The sequence below is a fragment of the Andrographis paniculata genome, unplaced genomic scaffold (genome assembly GCF_009805555.1).
Source record: "Andrographis paniculata isolate CXL003 unplaced genomic scaffold, ASM980555v1 Contig89END, whole genome shotgun sequence".
NCBI classification, from domain to species: domain Eukaryota; kingdom Viridiplantae; phylum Streptophyta; class Magnoliopsida; order Lamiales; family Acanthaceae; genus Andrographis; species Andrographis paniculata.
The window spans coordinates 1305001-1319713 of record NW_026137627.1 but is presented as its reverse complement, the minus strand read 5'-3'; the positions used below and the strand labels follow the sequence as shown (position 1 = coordinate 1319713).

The window sequence follows — 14713 nt, the reverse complement described above, 5'->3', positions numbered from 1 at the left end:
TAAGACAACTCTTTTGGGACGGACGGAGTACAAGCGTACGATTCCCAACAAACTTCCTAATATATAAAGGTGTCTTTCCAACATTTGGACCAATGAATTCAACTCTTTTAACATTTCTACCAACACCTACCACTCTTTCCACCAACAGTCCAATCTATTTCATTTTTATTAATTAATTAATTATATGTTCTTCCATTCAATTCTTAAAATATGTAATAAAAGTAGGAGAATAATCCTATCCTATATATATAACTTCAGCAACGGTGTGGGTCCTACTTTTCGAATTTTGGTATTTTAAAAAATATATAACTATAGTGTTAGTTTTAAATAGTAAATTTTATCTTCCTTCACTGATAAATATTTTTTATTTTGAATTGTGTAATTATTTGAAAAATACTATTATTTTTTTTTACAAATATTCATATTTACCACCACATCATTATTTGTATTAAAAATAATTTTTTTTTTATCCTTATATTACTTTTAACTACTCATTACAATTAAAATATTATTATTTTTAAAATTTTGCATCAAAAGTAATATTTACCTTCAAATTGAACGAATGGAGTATTAATTTTAAATAGTTGTTTGATTTTTTGATTAAATTATTTTTAATACAATATAATTTTTTTTTATAAATAATAAAAAAAATATATGATAAAATCTGCATAATTATGTTTTATGCATAAAAAAATATATGTTTTATGCATAATTTATTATTATTATTATTATTATTATTATTATGTTTTATATCTGCATAATTATTTGATATAATATTTCATTAATAAAATTTTATTGAAGAGTGTTAGGAAAAACGGGTAAAGATTGTTAAAGGAACAAATCATAAATGTTTGTCCATATTTTTTTTTCACATTTCACTGTATATATTTTATCATATCACAAAAGTTAACATTCAATATAAAATATTTATTTTTTATATTATGTTCTGTCGCATGTAATATTTTTTTTAGAAAAAAAATCACTAAAAATTACAATTCTTTCAAAAAAATTTTATATTTAAAATCTATTTTCTATACAAAATATTAAATGCAATATCTATTTACATTAACACCAAGATATTTAAATCATCCATAACATTTTCTAAAATTCTAAACTTTATAAAATCCATTAATCAAATGTTTTAAATTTTATTTTAAAAATAACAACATCATTATTCACATGAAAAATAAATAAATTAAAATTATAAGTTATTATCATTAATATAAAATACGACGTGAGAAATACAATTTTTAAAAAAATATAATTTGTTTTTACAAAATAACAAGTCAATAAAACAATATAAAAAAAGTACCAAACACATACATTTTCACTTGATACTCTCTATTGGGCCCAATAAAAATAAAATTAAAAACAAATCCAATATTAATTTACGAAGCCCAATTAAGGCCCACATAGAAAAGCCCGAAAACTAAACTCCTACTTAAACCATCGCTAACACGTTCCTTATCCTACGCACTGCCGGCGCACATTAGCATCGCCCATCCTAAAAATAAGCCAACTCCATTCCAGACCAGACCATTATTTGTATTTACCCATTTCCCCAATTCTTCGGCACTTTTCTCACCCGCGGCTTCGTCTACCCCTCACCCTCTCCAATTCTCTGCAATTTAGGGTTTGGGTTTTGTGCTCGCTTCGTTTCACGCTCCAAAAACAGGAAAAAGAAGAAAAAAAAGAAAAAGAAAAAACACTTTTCTTGTGCTCAAGAATTACTGTTTTTCCGTGAGGGGATTGACTGGTTGTGCTTAGTTGAAGTAAGAAATTAGGGTTTTGGGTTCTCTCTTGGTTTGATCTTTCAATGGGAGGCCGTCCTTGGCCGGCAGAGTAGCTTTATGGCACCAAGTAGGAGAAGAGCCGCCAACAAGGCGGCTGCAGCGGCGGCCGCGCGGAGAAAATGGAACGTCGGCGATCTTGTTCTTGCCAAAGTCAAAGGATTTCCGGCGTGGCCTGCGACGGTATACCTCAATTTTGTTTTAATGCTTATTTCTGCCCTAAGTTGATCTTATTCTACTGTGGTCCGTGGTTGCCCTTTTTATTGTTCTTAGAATTCTTGTCCTGTACTGGGAGTTCTGTTTTTCAGTATCTTGTTTGTAGATCTGGTGTGGAAACTGTAGTTTTGAACTTTTTTTGGTTTGTAGTTTGTGAGATGATGTTAAGGATGAATAGGAAACTGAAAAAGGGTGCTAGTCACTTCAGAAAATTGTCTTTGGATCATATTTATTTATTTTTGTGTAGTTGGATTGCAACCTGATTACTGAGTAAGGAAAGGATATCGATTTATATTTGAAATGAATTGATGGGCATTCTTAGAGTGCTTGATAAAGGTTATACATGGTTGTTTATTGATTTTGTAAGTAGATTGCCATGATTCTTGTAGGATGTTTGCTTTCTGTTTATGAATCCTCCTGAATCTGCAGAAAGGTGTTACTTTGGAGGTAACCATATTAGAATAGATAAAAGGCTATATTTGTTTGGGTTTGTAGTTTGTAAGATGATGTTAAGGATGAACAGGAAACTGAAAAAGCGTACTTGCCACTTCTGAAAATTGTCTTTGAATCTTATTTATTTATTTTTTGTAGTGGGACCTGATTATTGAGTAGGGAAACGATATCGTTTTATATTTGTGATACAATTGATGGGCATTCTCAGAGTGGTTGATTAAATTTATACATTGTAGTATAATGTTTGCTCTCTGTTTATGAATCCTCCTGAATTTTCAGAAAGGTGTTACTTTAGAGGTAACTATTTTAGAATAGATAAATGGCTATATTCACCAAAAAGGACATCATATCTTGCCATGGTGTTTTAGTTAGTAGCCATATTATGTATGTATTAATATATGTTACCTTCTCTGGAAGCAAACTCGGGCTATAGATATTTCAGCCTTCGCTGTCTGTGCCATACATGGATGTATGTATTTGTTTTCGGGTAGGTTTATAACTATGTGCGTGGAGTCGTCAACTTGTCATATTCAATATTGCAAATGCTCCATTTTCCACATAGTGAAGCCCTTGTTTATTGTTCAGTGAAATCTAATGTTTCAAAAGGTAAAGTTAGTTTCCTTATGAGGGCATTCAAGTGTAAAACTTCTGCAAATCGACTTTTTTTTTTAAAAAATGCCTGATTTTGACACAATGAACATATACTGCTGATTCAGTTGGTTGTATTTGTAAATTGTAGTTTTATATACTTTCTATTATGAATATGTTACTGCAGTAAGTTTGGTGCTAAAAAAGTATTCTTCTATATTCCTGTTGCAGGTGAGTGAGCCGCAAAAATGGGGTTACCCTGCTGATCTGAAGAAAGTGGTTGTCTATTTTTTTGGGACACAACAAATGTGAGTTCTGATTTCTCTATGTCATTGTTTCAGGAACTTCTCTTTCTTGTTTGGACTTTCAAAATAGCAAAATCTTATTTATATGTTGGATATTCCCATTTGATGATTTATCTTCCAATTAGTTGATAAGTTATCTGTGTTTTCATTCATATATATATGTATGTATATATGTATATTTTTGACATTCTCAAATCTCAATTAGCTAGCCATTCATGATTCGTTTGCATGGTTAAGTAAGTTCTTCACTATATGTCTTTTCCAATTTGATAATCATCTTCTAATATGTTGATAAGTTCTCACTGTGTTTTTATTAATACTTTTATTTAGGACATTCTTAAGTAGCTAGTACATGCTTCATTTGCATGTTACTTAAGTTATTCCCTATACGAATATGCATTTTAGTTTGTCACTTTGTTGCATTCTATAGTTCTATTATATTGAATGATTGAATTATAAACCTGTCAACTCTATAGCTCTACTATCTGCATGCCTGTATAACTATGAATCTCCATTATAATCTGTTCCATTCTATTACCTCTATTTATGGAAGCAAAATAAGCAGTTCTATGGTTTCTTTGGTTGTGTTTTGGCGTTTTGGTTATATTAAAATTTTTTAAATTGAAATAATTGTTTGATGTCTTGTAAATAAGAAATCAATGTGATGTTTTAAATTGAAAATGAATTCTGTATGTAATATTTTAAATTAGAAATAGGCGTATGATGCAATGTTTTTGGGAGGGAAAGAGGTAGGCTACTGTAGATGAATAGTGAAAAAAGGTTTAGAAAACACAATGAAACAAACTACTTGATTTTGGATTTCATCTAGATAATACACAAGTTTTGAACTTGTCTGTTTCTTTATGTTTATGTTTTGCCTGTAGATGAATAGTGAAAAAAGGTGTAGAAAACACAATGAAACCAACTTCTTGATTTTAGATTTCATCTTGATAATACATGAATTTTGAACTTGTCTGTTTCTTTATATTTATATTTTGCATGTACGTGAAACACTATATTGTTTGCTGTACAGAGGGTCTGCTTAACTGGTTTTGTTTCTTTATAATTTTTCTTCAAGCTCTTCATGCTATTTGACTATTTGTGTAAACTTCCTGTTGAGATATGGTGGCCGTATTTAGGTTGTGTTTACTATACCTCATAAGATAAGATTATTTACTGTCTATTAACCAATTTAGTCAAAGCATAGCAAACATAGACATAGATGATCATTAATTCCATAACCCAAGGGATTTATTTTATTGGATCAGGTGCAGCTAGTTTGCTTCCTATAATATTGTGAAGATATTGTTTTGTTGCTTATTTTTTGTTGTCAGGGCTCATTCAGGAGTTTAGGCGGGAAAAGAAAAGGAAAGAGATGAAATGAGAAATTTGAAAAGAAAATTTTAGAAGTGAAATATTCATAATCAATATTTTATTGCTAGTTGAATGAAAGAAAGGAAAAGCAACGTATATATATATATATACATTGTTTTGAAGTGGGAGGGATTTAGAGAAAATATCAAATTACCATTTACCAGGCTATTTTACAAATTTTCCTGGAGAAGTGAATACAATGCTTCTGAATGTCTTTTACCCGTTATCGTGGAGGAATTTGTTTTTGCTAATCAACTCTTGCCTTGCTGTTGTATCCTATATTCCTCTCTTGGGGTTCTTTTTCTTCAGTATGTGCCTTGTATATTGCATGGATTGTTTCATTTTTTGGATTAGAAAATATGTTAACATTGATTGATTACCATAAGCAAGTACCATGCAAACTGGCTTTTAAAGCTCCAACTTTTCTGAAAAATGTTCCAACACTTGACTTGTCTACCAGTTTCTTGTTATTGTTTTTCCATGAACTTGAATACCTCCCATAATTACATAATATGTTTCTCAAAGTGACACCTATAACTGCATCTGTGTAACCCTATGCTGCTTGTGGCTCTTCATTGAGTGAAGAATTCCGTTTCCTTGTTTTGGCAACCCAGATTATAACTTTCTACTGTGTTTTGCACGGAAAATAAAGTTGTTTGCTTATGACATTTACTGAGAATGGAATAAGATGTGAGATGTGTGCAACATACTTGAGCAATAGTTTGTAGCAAATGGTTAATTTTTCTCTTCTAGCATGACTTTGGCTTGGGATTCATTGAACTTTTTTGACGTCCAAGCAATCTTCACTTTCCCTCCCTCTCACCACAACTACCACCACTGGCTCACTAATAATAATATTTGTTTATTTATTGTTGGGTAAAGATGTCCAATGCATTTTCTTTTAAGGTGATGTGAACACTGTCCTCAAGGGCGCTCATGTCTGTTGTCTAAAAAATTCAATTCCAGTGTAGTTTAAGTTGAGAATTGAGATATGCCTAATGTATTCCTTGTAGTGATAACTATATTGTCAACATAGTCAACCAACCAAAGTAATGTGGAGTTTAGAGGACTGAAGGAGGCGATAAAATACTTGAAACAATTTGCTTCACAACAGGTTATCCCAAATATCTGAACTATCCATGAAGCTAAAACAACCAAACCATGAATAAAGACCATAGTGGATTTTGTAGAACTTACAAATCAGTTGGCTAAGTGGCTTCCCCTCAAATCAAGAAAGTTTCTTAAGCCACTGAAGCCCAAAGAGGATGAGTTTTGATGACGAAATATAGGATAAAGCTGATAGCAATAGGTGAGAACTGCAGTGGCCAAAAGACAGTTGGGTAAAGGAGTGGGAATCAATAAAATTCTAAGTTGTTCAACCATAGGCCAATCTTATGTTCGAAAACTCTTTACTGTTGTGTGCAAGGGCAAAAGGTTTTGAAAAGGATGATAGTGATTTTAAAGTTAACGACTTAAAAAATCTTCTTTAGCATTATGTATTTTTATTTCACAGAAACTAATACATAGGATTTACTGTGACCCTTTCTATTTTTTTATTTTTCTCAATTTTTATTTATTTATTTATTTTTTTCTGGTTGGGAGAATAAATGAATTTTATTGATGAAGAAATAAGCTTCAACCACAAACACAAGAGATCCTGAAAGATAGATGAAACTATAGCCAAACTGATAGATCAATGCTTCCCCTATTGCCATGATAGGCTAGGAAATACTAATTTTAGATTCCCAAGAAATTGAACAACATATTAAAGATGATAATTAACATTGCCAATATATGGTATGAAACACAGCGCCTTAACCCTTCATTTATGTTGGCTTGACTTGCTATTGTTAGAATGCCACAATGATGTGGCACATTCCCCTCACTATGAATGAAAAATCATATCAAATTGGTGGAAATTCAGAAATCCCCAACTTCTGAGGAAGAAATGTCTTGTGGTGGTGGTAGTGGGTAGTACAAAGGGCAATACCTTGTGTTGAAATATATTTCCACACCTTGCATAAAGGTTGTGTGGAAGAGAAACTTTCCAAATGAAAATGCAATAACAGAAATGGACACATGGGGATATCGACACTTGAGACTAATATGTTAATACTGTATGGGAAAGAACAGGTTTATTTATGCATTTATTATAATCATGGAGTAAATTGGAATAGTGTTTGCATGGAGTGCAAACTTTCTTCTAATTATCCTGTTCAAATCATATGTTATTCTGATATAATATAATTCTTATTAATAGTTAATACCTTTTACTCTATGTTGTAATTGGGTAAGTTGTGTTTTCTGTTTTATTCACGGGCTCTTGTTGTCCTTAAACTTCTGTGCTTGTGGTTTGAGTACTAACTGTTATTTTTAGATGAAAGAATATGATACCATGGGGTGTCTTCATGTCATGATGTACAATGGTTAAGAGTTTATAGCTGTCAAAGGCTCAAAGCAAAAAATTAGCTTTCAATTTTGTCAATGTGATACTGGATAGCTTCAGAATTTATAAACCCTATAACCTCTTTCTGTGGTGTTTTTGGTTTCATGATCATTTTTTATGGTGTTGCTGCATATCAACTAAAGGTCTAAAAAATTTAGATGATAGTGAGATCTTAATCTTTTAGTGTTTGCAGTGGGCCTGGATCCTTGTGTCTTGCACTATATTGTCATTGGATTTCAAGTTGTTTCTGACTGTCATTCCAATTTTAATATTTGGAAGAGCTGCAATACAGTGGAGCTCTTTCTAGCATATACTTGATTTTCTGGTTTAATAATTGTCTCATGCTGATTCTTCATGGGATTGGTTCTCTTTTACAGTGCCTTCTGTAATCCAGTTGATATTGAAGAATTCACAGAAGAGAAGAAAGCTTCTCTATTGGGAAAACGCCATGGAAAAGGTGCTGATTTTGTTCGAGCTGTTAAAGAAATTAGTGATTGTTTTGAAAAGTTGAAGAAACAGGAGCAAGTTAACAGCGCTAATGGCACCGAAGAAACTAACATCACCAATGAATACAACTCAGAGGAATCCTTGACCAAGCGCATGAAGAATGAACCTCCAGTACCTGATCCGCCTTCTGTTGAGGCAAGTAATAATCTGAAGTCTCTGACCGAAGCTGCTGTAGCTGCAGCAGCGGAAGATGCTTTGCGTGATCGGGAGATACCTAAGGATATAGTGTCCAATGATTCGCTCAAAAGAAAAAGAGATGTTACCAGATCAAGGAATAGTGGCTTAAAGGGCAACAAGTTTGATCGAAAATTGAAAAATTCAAGGAGTAGTTCTAGTAGACCACAAAACAATATTTCTCCTGTCAATACCATTAGGAGTTCTAGGCGAGCAGGTAATCGTGTTCTACGAGAGAGATCTTTGAGAAGAAGTAGAAGGTTGATGAAGCCATCGGATGACTCTGAGGGACGGGACAACGATTCACTTGATTCTGTATCAAATGGTGTGAGTGAAGAAAGTGATTCTGAAATTATGAGTGTTGACTCTGATACATTGAGTGTCAATGATGGAAGCAATGATGCATTGGGTACTAAACAAACAGAGTCGGGGCCATCTGGGGGAAACAATGATGTAGTGGAAACAGTGATAGGTGGTAAGGTGGATTTGGATACTAAGAATATCTTTGAGAAAAGCAGCATGCCTCATTCCAAAAGGAATAATCATGATTCTGTGGAGGCCACTAGCACTGAAGTAATAGCTTCAGATGCTGAGTTGCCAAAGTCTGGATGTATCTCCCCCAGTTTTACCGAGCAATTAGCCCAAAAAAATGCCAAGGATGACGGTGATGAGCACTTACCATTTGCCAAGAGAGCCAGAGTTCGCATGGGCAGACCATCACCAGAAACAAAGGAAAAAGTTAGTTTGGTGTATAAAGAGGAAAACATGCTTGAAGTTCCAGAAAATCTTCATGCGCGGTCCTCTGAGCCATTGAGTTCCATGGCTGATGTTCCTGCTGATCAGGAATCTTTTCCTGTTAAAGAAAATATTCCTATTTCTCCGTTATCTTGTGCAAGTCCAGCTAGAAATCAGCTGTTTCAGGAGGCGAAGAAGAATTTTGTGGATGAGGAATCTGCTTTACCTCCATTTAAACGCCTCCATCGTGCTTTGGAAGCCATGAGTGCTAATGCAGCTGAAGATTGCCAAGCAGCTTCCAATTTATCGCCAGCTGTTGATAGTAAGAGAAATGACAGTTGCTCCGTTGAGGTGTTTTCTGAGCAGCCTGCGGAAAGGGAAGGTGTCAAAATGAGTTCAGAAAAGCTGGAGCATCTGGACAATGGCAATTCTCCATTAAGTGCTTCCAAGTCCTGTACTAAGACAATGGAAACTTCAAAAAATAACACACAAGATAATGCATGCGTTTCAGATTATGGTAAAAACGGTTTTGTGGATAGCACAAATACACAATCATGCGAAAAATTTGAGCAGACTGACGATTGTAGTGATAGTAAATGCATGCCACCATCACCTTCATTTGTGGCCCCTTGCAAAAATCCTACTGGGCCTAATGGAAAACCAGATTCATTAGATAATGGTGAGCCATCAAATTATTTAGACTCTGAGGCACCTGATTTGATGCTGCATCTCATAGATGGATGCAAGATTGAATGTTCAGAGGTGAAAGGAGCTGTGAATGGGTTCGAGAATAACAGGAGGACTTTAGATGCTGTCTCTGTGGAAGAAATTGTGGTTGATTCACCTAAAATTGAGAAAGTTAACCAGCTCGTCGTTGCAAATGATGCAACCAGTGAAATTCAGAAGATGGAGCATCCTCTGCAAGCTGAAAATAACCCAGACAATAAGAAGTGAGTTTTCATGAATAACTTTTATTCTTCTGCATATGCGCTGGTTGTTTTCTAGAATATTGTTGTCTATTTCAATCTGATATATCATGTTTGAATCTCTATGCTGGTTGTCTTCAGGTCTGAGTTTGTGGAAGAAGCCAAACGGCCTTCCTTGGGTCCAAAAATGACGCATTCCACTTCACCTTCAAAGATCCTTGGCAGAAGAGATCGACAATGCTCAGTTCATTCTAATTCTTTTTCCCATGATGCCATTGATGACAAAACTGTTTCCGTCACTCGGTCTTCCTCATCTCTGACTGATGGGCCAGGCTCTGTTGCAAGGGCATCGCCTCCCAATTCTTCTTTTTGTGACGTACGCGTGCCTGACAATACTAATAATACACATGAGAATAATAGTTCTTGCAGTCCTGATGTCCACCTGCATCTGGAAAAGGCTAAACTTGCTGTCAAGTCAAGCAACAAATGGGAATCCTTGTCATCATTTGAAGCTATCATTAAAACATTGACTAGAACGAAAGAAAGCATAGGAAGAGCTACAAGGATAGCTATTAACTGTGCAAAGTTTGGTCTTGCAACCAAGGTAAGACTTCACCTTTTGGTAAACCTGTTTCTTTTTAAGAATTCCTTGCATAGCATTCTGGAGTGTGGTTGACTGCTGTTATACCCATTGTGAATCTCATATAAACTCTATTTGAACTTTTCTTGTATTAAACCAAATGTGCTTATATGTTGCTTTTATTCTTTTCGGAAATTGAAGATAGGCAATGTTAATGCAGCATCTACTTCATAGTGTTTTATATCTTAATTATTTGTAAATTAAGGAACTCAAATGAATACTTCTTGAAAAGCTTGCTTAACATTCTTGTATTTCATTTTTGTCTACATCCCACTGTATGTCATTTTAGACAATGACTGTTTTTGGCAGTGTCTCCTGCTATGGATTTCTCTAATTTATGTTTCATGTGTGTTGTTATGGTGTGCACTAATGTTGCTCCACTCTTCCTCTCTTTTCTTTTCTTAAGGTTGTAGAATTACTGGTGCATAGTTTGGAGAGGGAGTCGAGTTTACACAAAAAAGTGGACTTGTTTTTCCTCGTTGATTCTATCACTCAATGTTCCAAAGGCATGAAAGGTACCCCATACCCAAATTTCTTCTCATAACATTGATACCCCCCCTCTTTGTGCGTGTGTGTACTGGCTGTTTCTATGTTTAAGCATTTTACGACACTATTCTTTTTTTCAGGTGATGCTGGTGTTTATCCCTCTGCAATCCAAGCACTCTTGCCTCGTTTATTGTTAGCTGCCGCCCCTTCTGGTAGTAGTTCTTATCAGAATCATAGGCAATGCTTGAAAGTGAGTGGGCCTATTGCCTTGTCATGCTGTTTTATAATTTTTTCTCTTCGTTATGTGCTCCTCAAAAAATTCATTGCTGATGAACATTTCCTTTTGTGGTTTGATGCATAGGTTTTGAGGGTCTGGCAAGAGAGGAAGATTCTTCCAGAACCCATCATACGCCACCACATCCAGCAGCTTGATGCGCTTTGTGGTTCATACCCTAGTGTCAGTTCCCGCCGGCCTTTGAGAAATGAAAGAGCTTTTGATGATCCCATTAGAGAAATGGAGGGTATGCTGGTTGATGAATATGGAAGGTAGTGTATTTTTTCTCCATTTCATCTTACATAAAGGAGTCTTATCATAATAAACAAGCCACTGGTATTTAACCAAGTCATTTTTCCTTTTGATATAGTGTTTTGAACTGAAGGAACTATAATGATGGATTTCTTATCTGTAATGATAAGGCCATTGTTCCTTTTGGATGATTATATTTTCAAATGAACTTCAAGGCCTATATCATTTTAGTTTTGTTACGTTGCTGTAAATTCAGTTCTTTCAATCCGATATCAACCGTATGTTTAGGTGGTACACCTTCTGTTACTGATGTTCTCTCCTTGTTATCTCTAGCAATTCAAGCATTCAACTTTCTGGCCTCGGTTTGCCTCCTATGTTGGGTGGCGATAATGGTGGGAGTGATTCTGATGGAGAGAGCTTTGAGGCTGTTACTCCAGAGCATAATAATGAAAATTCTAATGGGGAAACTCCTCTGGTTCAAGCTGTTCAGAAGCGAAGTCATATCTTGGAAGATGTTGATGGTGAGCTTGAAATGGAGGATGCAGCACCCAGTTGTGAAGTTGGGGGTAGTGATACACATGGAGAAGAACAGCACATGAAAACACCACATAATCAATTTAGCAACCATTATGGGGTGCCATTCTCAACCCAACCGCCGAAGGATGTATCTATGACAGTTGCTCCTCTGTCAGGTCCCCTGCCTCCTCCTCCTCCTCCTCCTCCCCCTCCGCAGGCGCCACACCCACCATCTGTTTTACCTCCTACAGTGCTTAACTCTGTTTCTAATGGCCATGAATCAAGGCCCTATTCAAGTTCTCAGGTGATACTCTGCCCCTAGATAATAACTAATTTCTCAAATATGAGTGCTGCTGTGGTATATGATTGAGTTTTGTATATGCAGAATTTTAACGGAAGCTTACAGGAATCCTTAGTGAGTCAGCCTGTTCATCCAACTGTGAATGTACCACCAGTTGATATTGGGAATCGACAGGGCCATGGCAATAATTTTGAGCCTCAGATGCCTAGACAGATTATGGACTCCAATAACGTCAGTTCTTGCAGTGATAGGCCCAACGCCGTTTTATCTGGTCAAGCTTCTAACGGCATGCAGCCACCTGATGCTTTCAGTAAGGGTTTTCATTTGCGCCCTCCTCTGCCTGCCCCTTCAAATCAGTTTTCGTACGTCCAAGAACCAAGAATTCAAACATGGGGGGATATCCCACCACCACCACCACCACCACCACCACCTCCTCATCCCAACAGATTTCTCCCATGTAATGCAGAAAATGGGAACTTCTATAGGGATCATGATAGAAACAACTTCAATCCTCATGATAATGTTGGGGACTGCTGGAGGCCTCCGTATCCTGGTGGCTCTGGTAAGCATGTTTTTTTTTCCTTATATTCTATCCACTTTCTGTTATGTTCCTTTATATGCTCAGACATAACCTTCTTACATACCAGGGCCAGGCTCATGCTATCCTGATGGACCTAGGATGGTTCACCCACCCATGTACAATGGTCCACCCCGTGATCCATCAGTACCTGGCATGAGGTGGAATTATCCTCCCCCACCTATGAACCAAGGACATTTCAATCATTACGGTCCTCCAGCTGATGGTTCTATTCCTGTGGCAAATAGAGGTGGGCCATCGAACTTATTTATTTTTATGGAGAAACACTTGGCATGCTGATTACCTCCCATCATACTTGCCTAACTAGAATATTAGTGTGATTGTGGTTGGAGCCTATGCTGAAATTTTTTTGTTCTGCTTTATAATAGTGTAGTAGCTGTATTCATAACCATTTAATTCATGACAAACAATACAGTGTGGGTACCTATTAGAAACAGTGATGAAGATCAATTCTCCTTTGTGACCTGCAATATATAGTTATAGCCCTAGGTTATTATGAATTTTATACCTTCTACTTGTAACTTCATTCTCACTAGATCAAATTTGTGAAAGATTTGATGCCACCAATTATTGTTTGTGGCATGTGTGCTTTTGGGAGGATTATAAATCCTTTCACGAGGTGTAGGGGTTCATTAATATACAGTTTATATGTAGTTTGTAAGCATATGACTAAATGAAGTAACCTATATAGTCTTTCCATATTCAATGTTGTTTCTAAGAAACCATTATGTGAATTTGGTGAACATGCAGTTGATGAAAACAATAGTCGGTTATACCTTTGTAATCAATGCATCTCATGAAATGGGGTCATTTCCAATTTGTGCTGACTTGTGAGTAGGGATTTATGTTTTTGCCAGTTTTGCTTGTTAATACTGGTAGGAATTGGGATAATGCTTTTTAACTAATTTGAATAAAAGAACACACGGGGAACTGTCAACACCTTCTAGAACATTAAGTGGAGAAACCTAAGTTATATTAAGATCCCTCAGGCCTCAACTAATGGAATATCAAATTGTGTCACGTTCAGGCCCTAGCTATTGGAGGCCACCGAGATGATTTTTGGAGGCAGCTTCTATGAAACTGGTACTAATAACAGCAGACCTATTTACTATTCATTCAAGTGTATGCTCTTTTTTTGTGGGCTTATCCCTCCATCTTTCTGTTAGGATGTTTTCATTTCAATGGGTGGTTTGTCTTCAAAATTCATCTTGCAGTTCAGCTATTATGTGGCCTGCCAAAGATACTGGTGCTACTGTGGACTAAAGAAGAAAAGGTGGCGTGAATTTGTTCGATTGTATATATAAATGGAGCTATTCTACCTGACGTCCCCCATGAAAGGATGATCTGAAGCCATCTGCAAGGGAGAAATGCTACTCTTAGGCTGCCAATTCTCTGTATTACTTAAAAAAGTTATTTCCCAAATTTTGAGCATAACATTATTATTTATTGTTACTTCTAGTCTGGTGTAGGATTTCAGTCCCTCTCGTCTATGTGCCCCCGATTGTAAAAAAATGCAACTGTCCTGTACATTTTGAGCAGTTCTACTTCTCAAGCTGTACAGAATGATTTATACCCAAGACTGCTTCATAAGGAGTCATTCATCCATACTTTCTAGCGTAATGGTATGATCTTTACTGTCTTGCAGATGTATTTCTTGCTTCTTGGGTTATGTTTTCTTCTTCTTTGGTTTATTTCTCATCTGGTTTCTAGTTGGGTTTTTAATGGCTACTATCATGACGGTGCATCCCCTGTTTATGATACACACGCTGCTGAAATGTTTCCATATGTATATCTACTAGAATCGTACGGTGTCATGTGGTAGACCCGCACGCTTGATTTTATTTTCGGGCCATTTATGGTAGCTAGTTTGAACCAAGATTTAATCGTGGAAAGAATCTAGAAAAGCAAGATTTTTGTTGCTTCCCCTGCTTTATCATTGAATTTAGCCATACAGATGGATTTTTATCTATGTGCTTCATCATTATGTGTGGGGGCTTATCTTCTATCTTTCAACATATTTAAATTGCTTTTCTGATGGAGATGATCAAATAACTAGAAGAATTATAACTTAGCGCAAAAATACAATTATCTTGTAGACATGATAGTATTGGAATTGACATCTAGATAAAGCG

The 14713-nt window shown here is 35.7% G+C and overlaps 1 protein-coding gene across 3 annotated transcripts in view; it reads left to right on the top strand.

Moving 5' to 3' along the window:
- The first annotated feature begins 1535 nt into the window (after positions 1-1535).
- Positions 1536-14713, top strand: part of LOC127242825 (protein HUA2-LIKE 2-like) — a 14802-nt gene continuing 1624 nt past the window's right edge. The window contains exons 1-12 of one of the 3 annotated variants that reach the window (XM_051262527.1): positions 1536-1973; positions 3279-3355; positions 7550-9538; positions 9656-10118; positions 10561-10669; positions 10781-10890; positions 11002-11186; positions 11500-11986; positions 12068-12545; positions 12631-12810; positions 13609-13664; positions 13796-14188. In XM_051262527.1, the coding sequence (XP_051118484.1) occupies positions 1851-1973; positions 3279-3355; positions 7550-9538; positions 9656-10118; positions 10561-10669; positions 10781-10890; positions 11002-11186; positions 11500-11986; positions 12068-12545; positions 12631-12810; positions 13609-13637 (4230 nt within the window). In that variant the 5' untranslated portion in view covers positions 1536-1850 and the 3' untranslated portion in view covers positions 13638-13664; positions 13796-14188. Of the gene's footprint in view, positions 1974-3278; positions 3356-7549; positions 9539-9655; positions 10119-10560; positions 10670-10780; positions 10891-11001; positions 11187-11499; positions 11987-12067; positions 12546-12630; positions 12811-13608; positions 13665-13747; positions 14189-14713 lie in introns of those variants that run through there. The other 2 variants (XM_051262528.1, XM_051262526.1) reach the window with 2 other exon arrangements.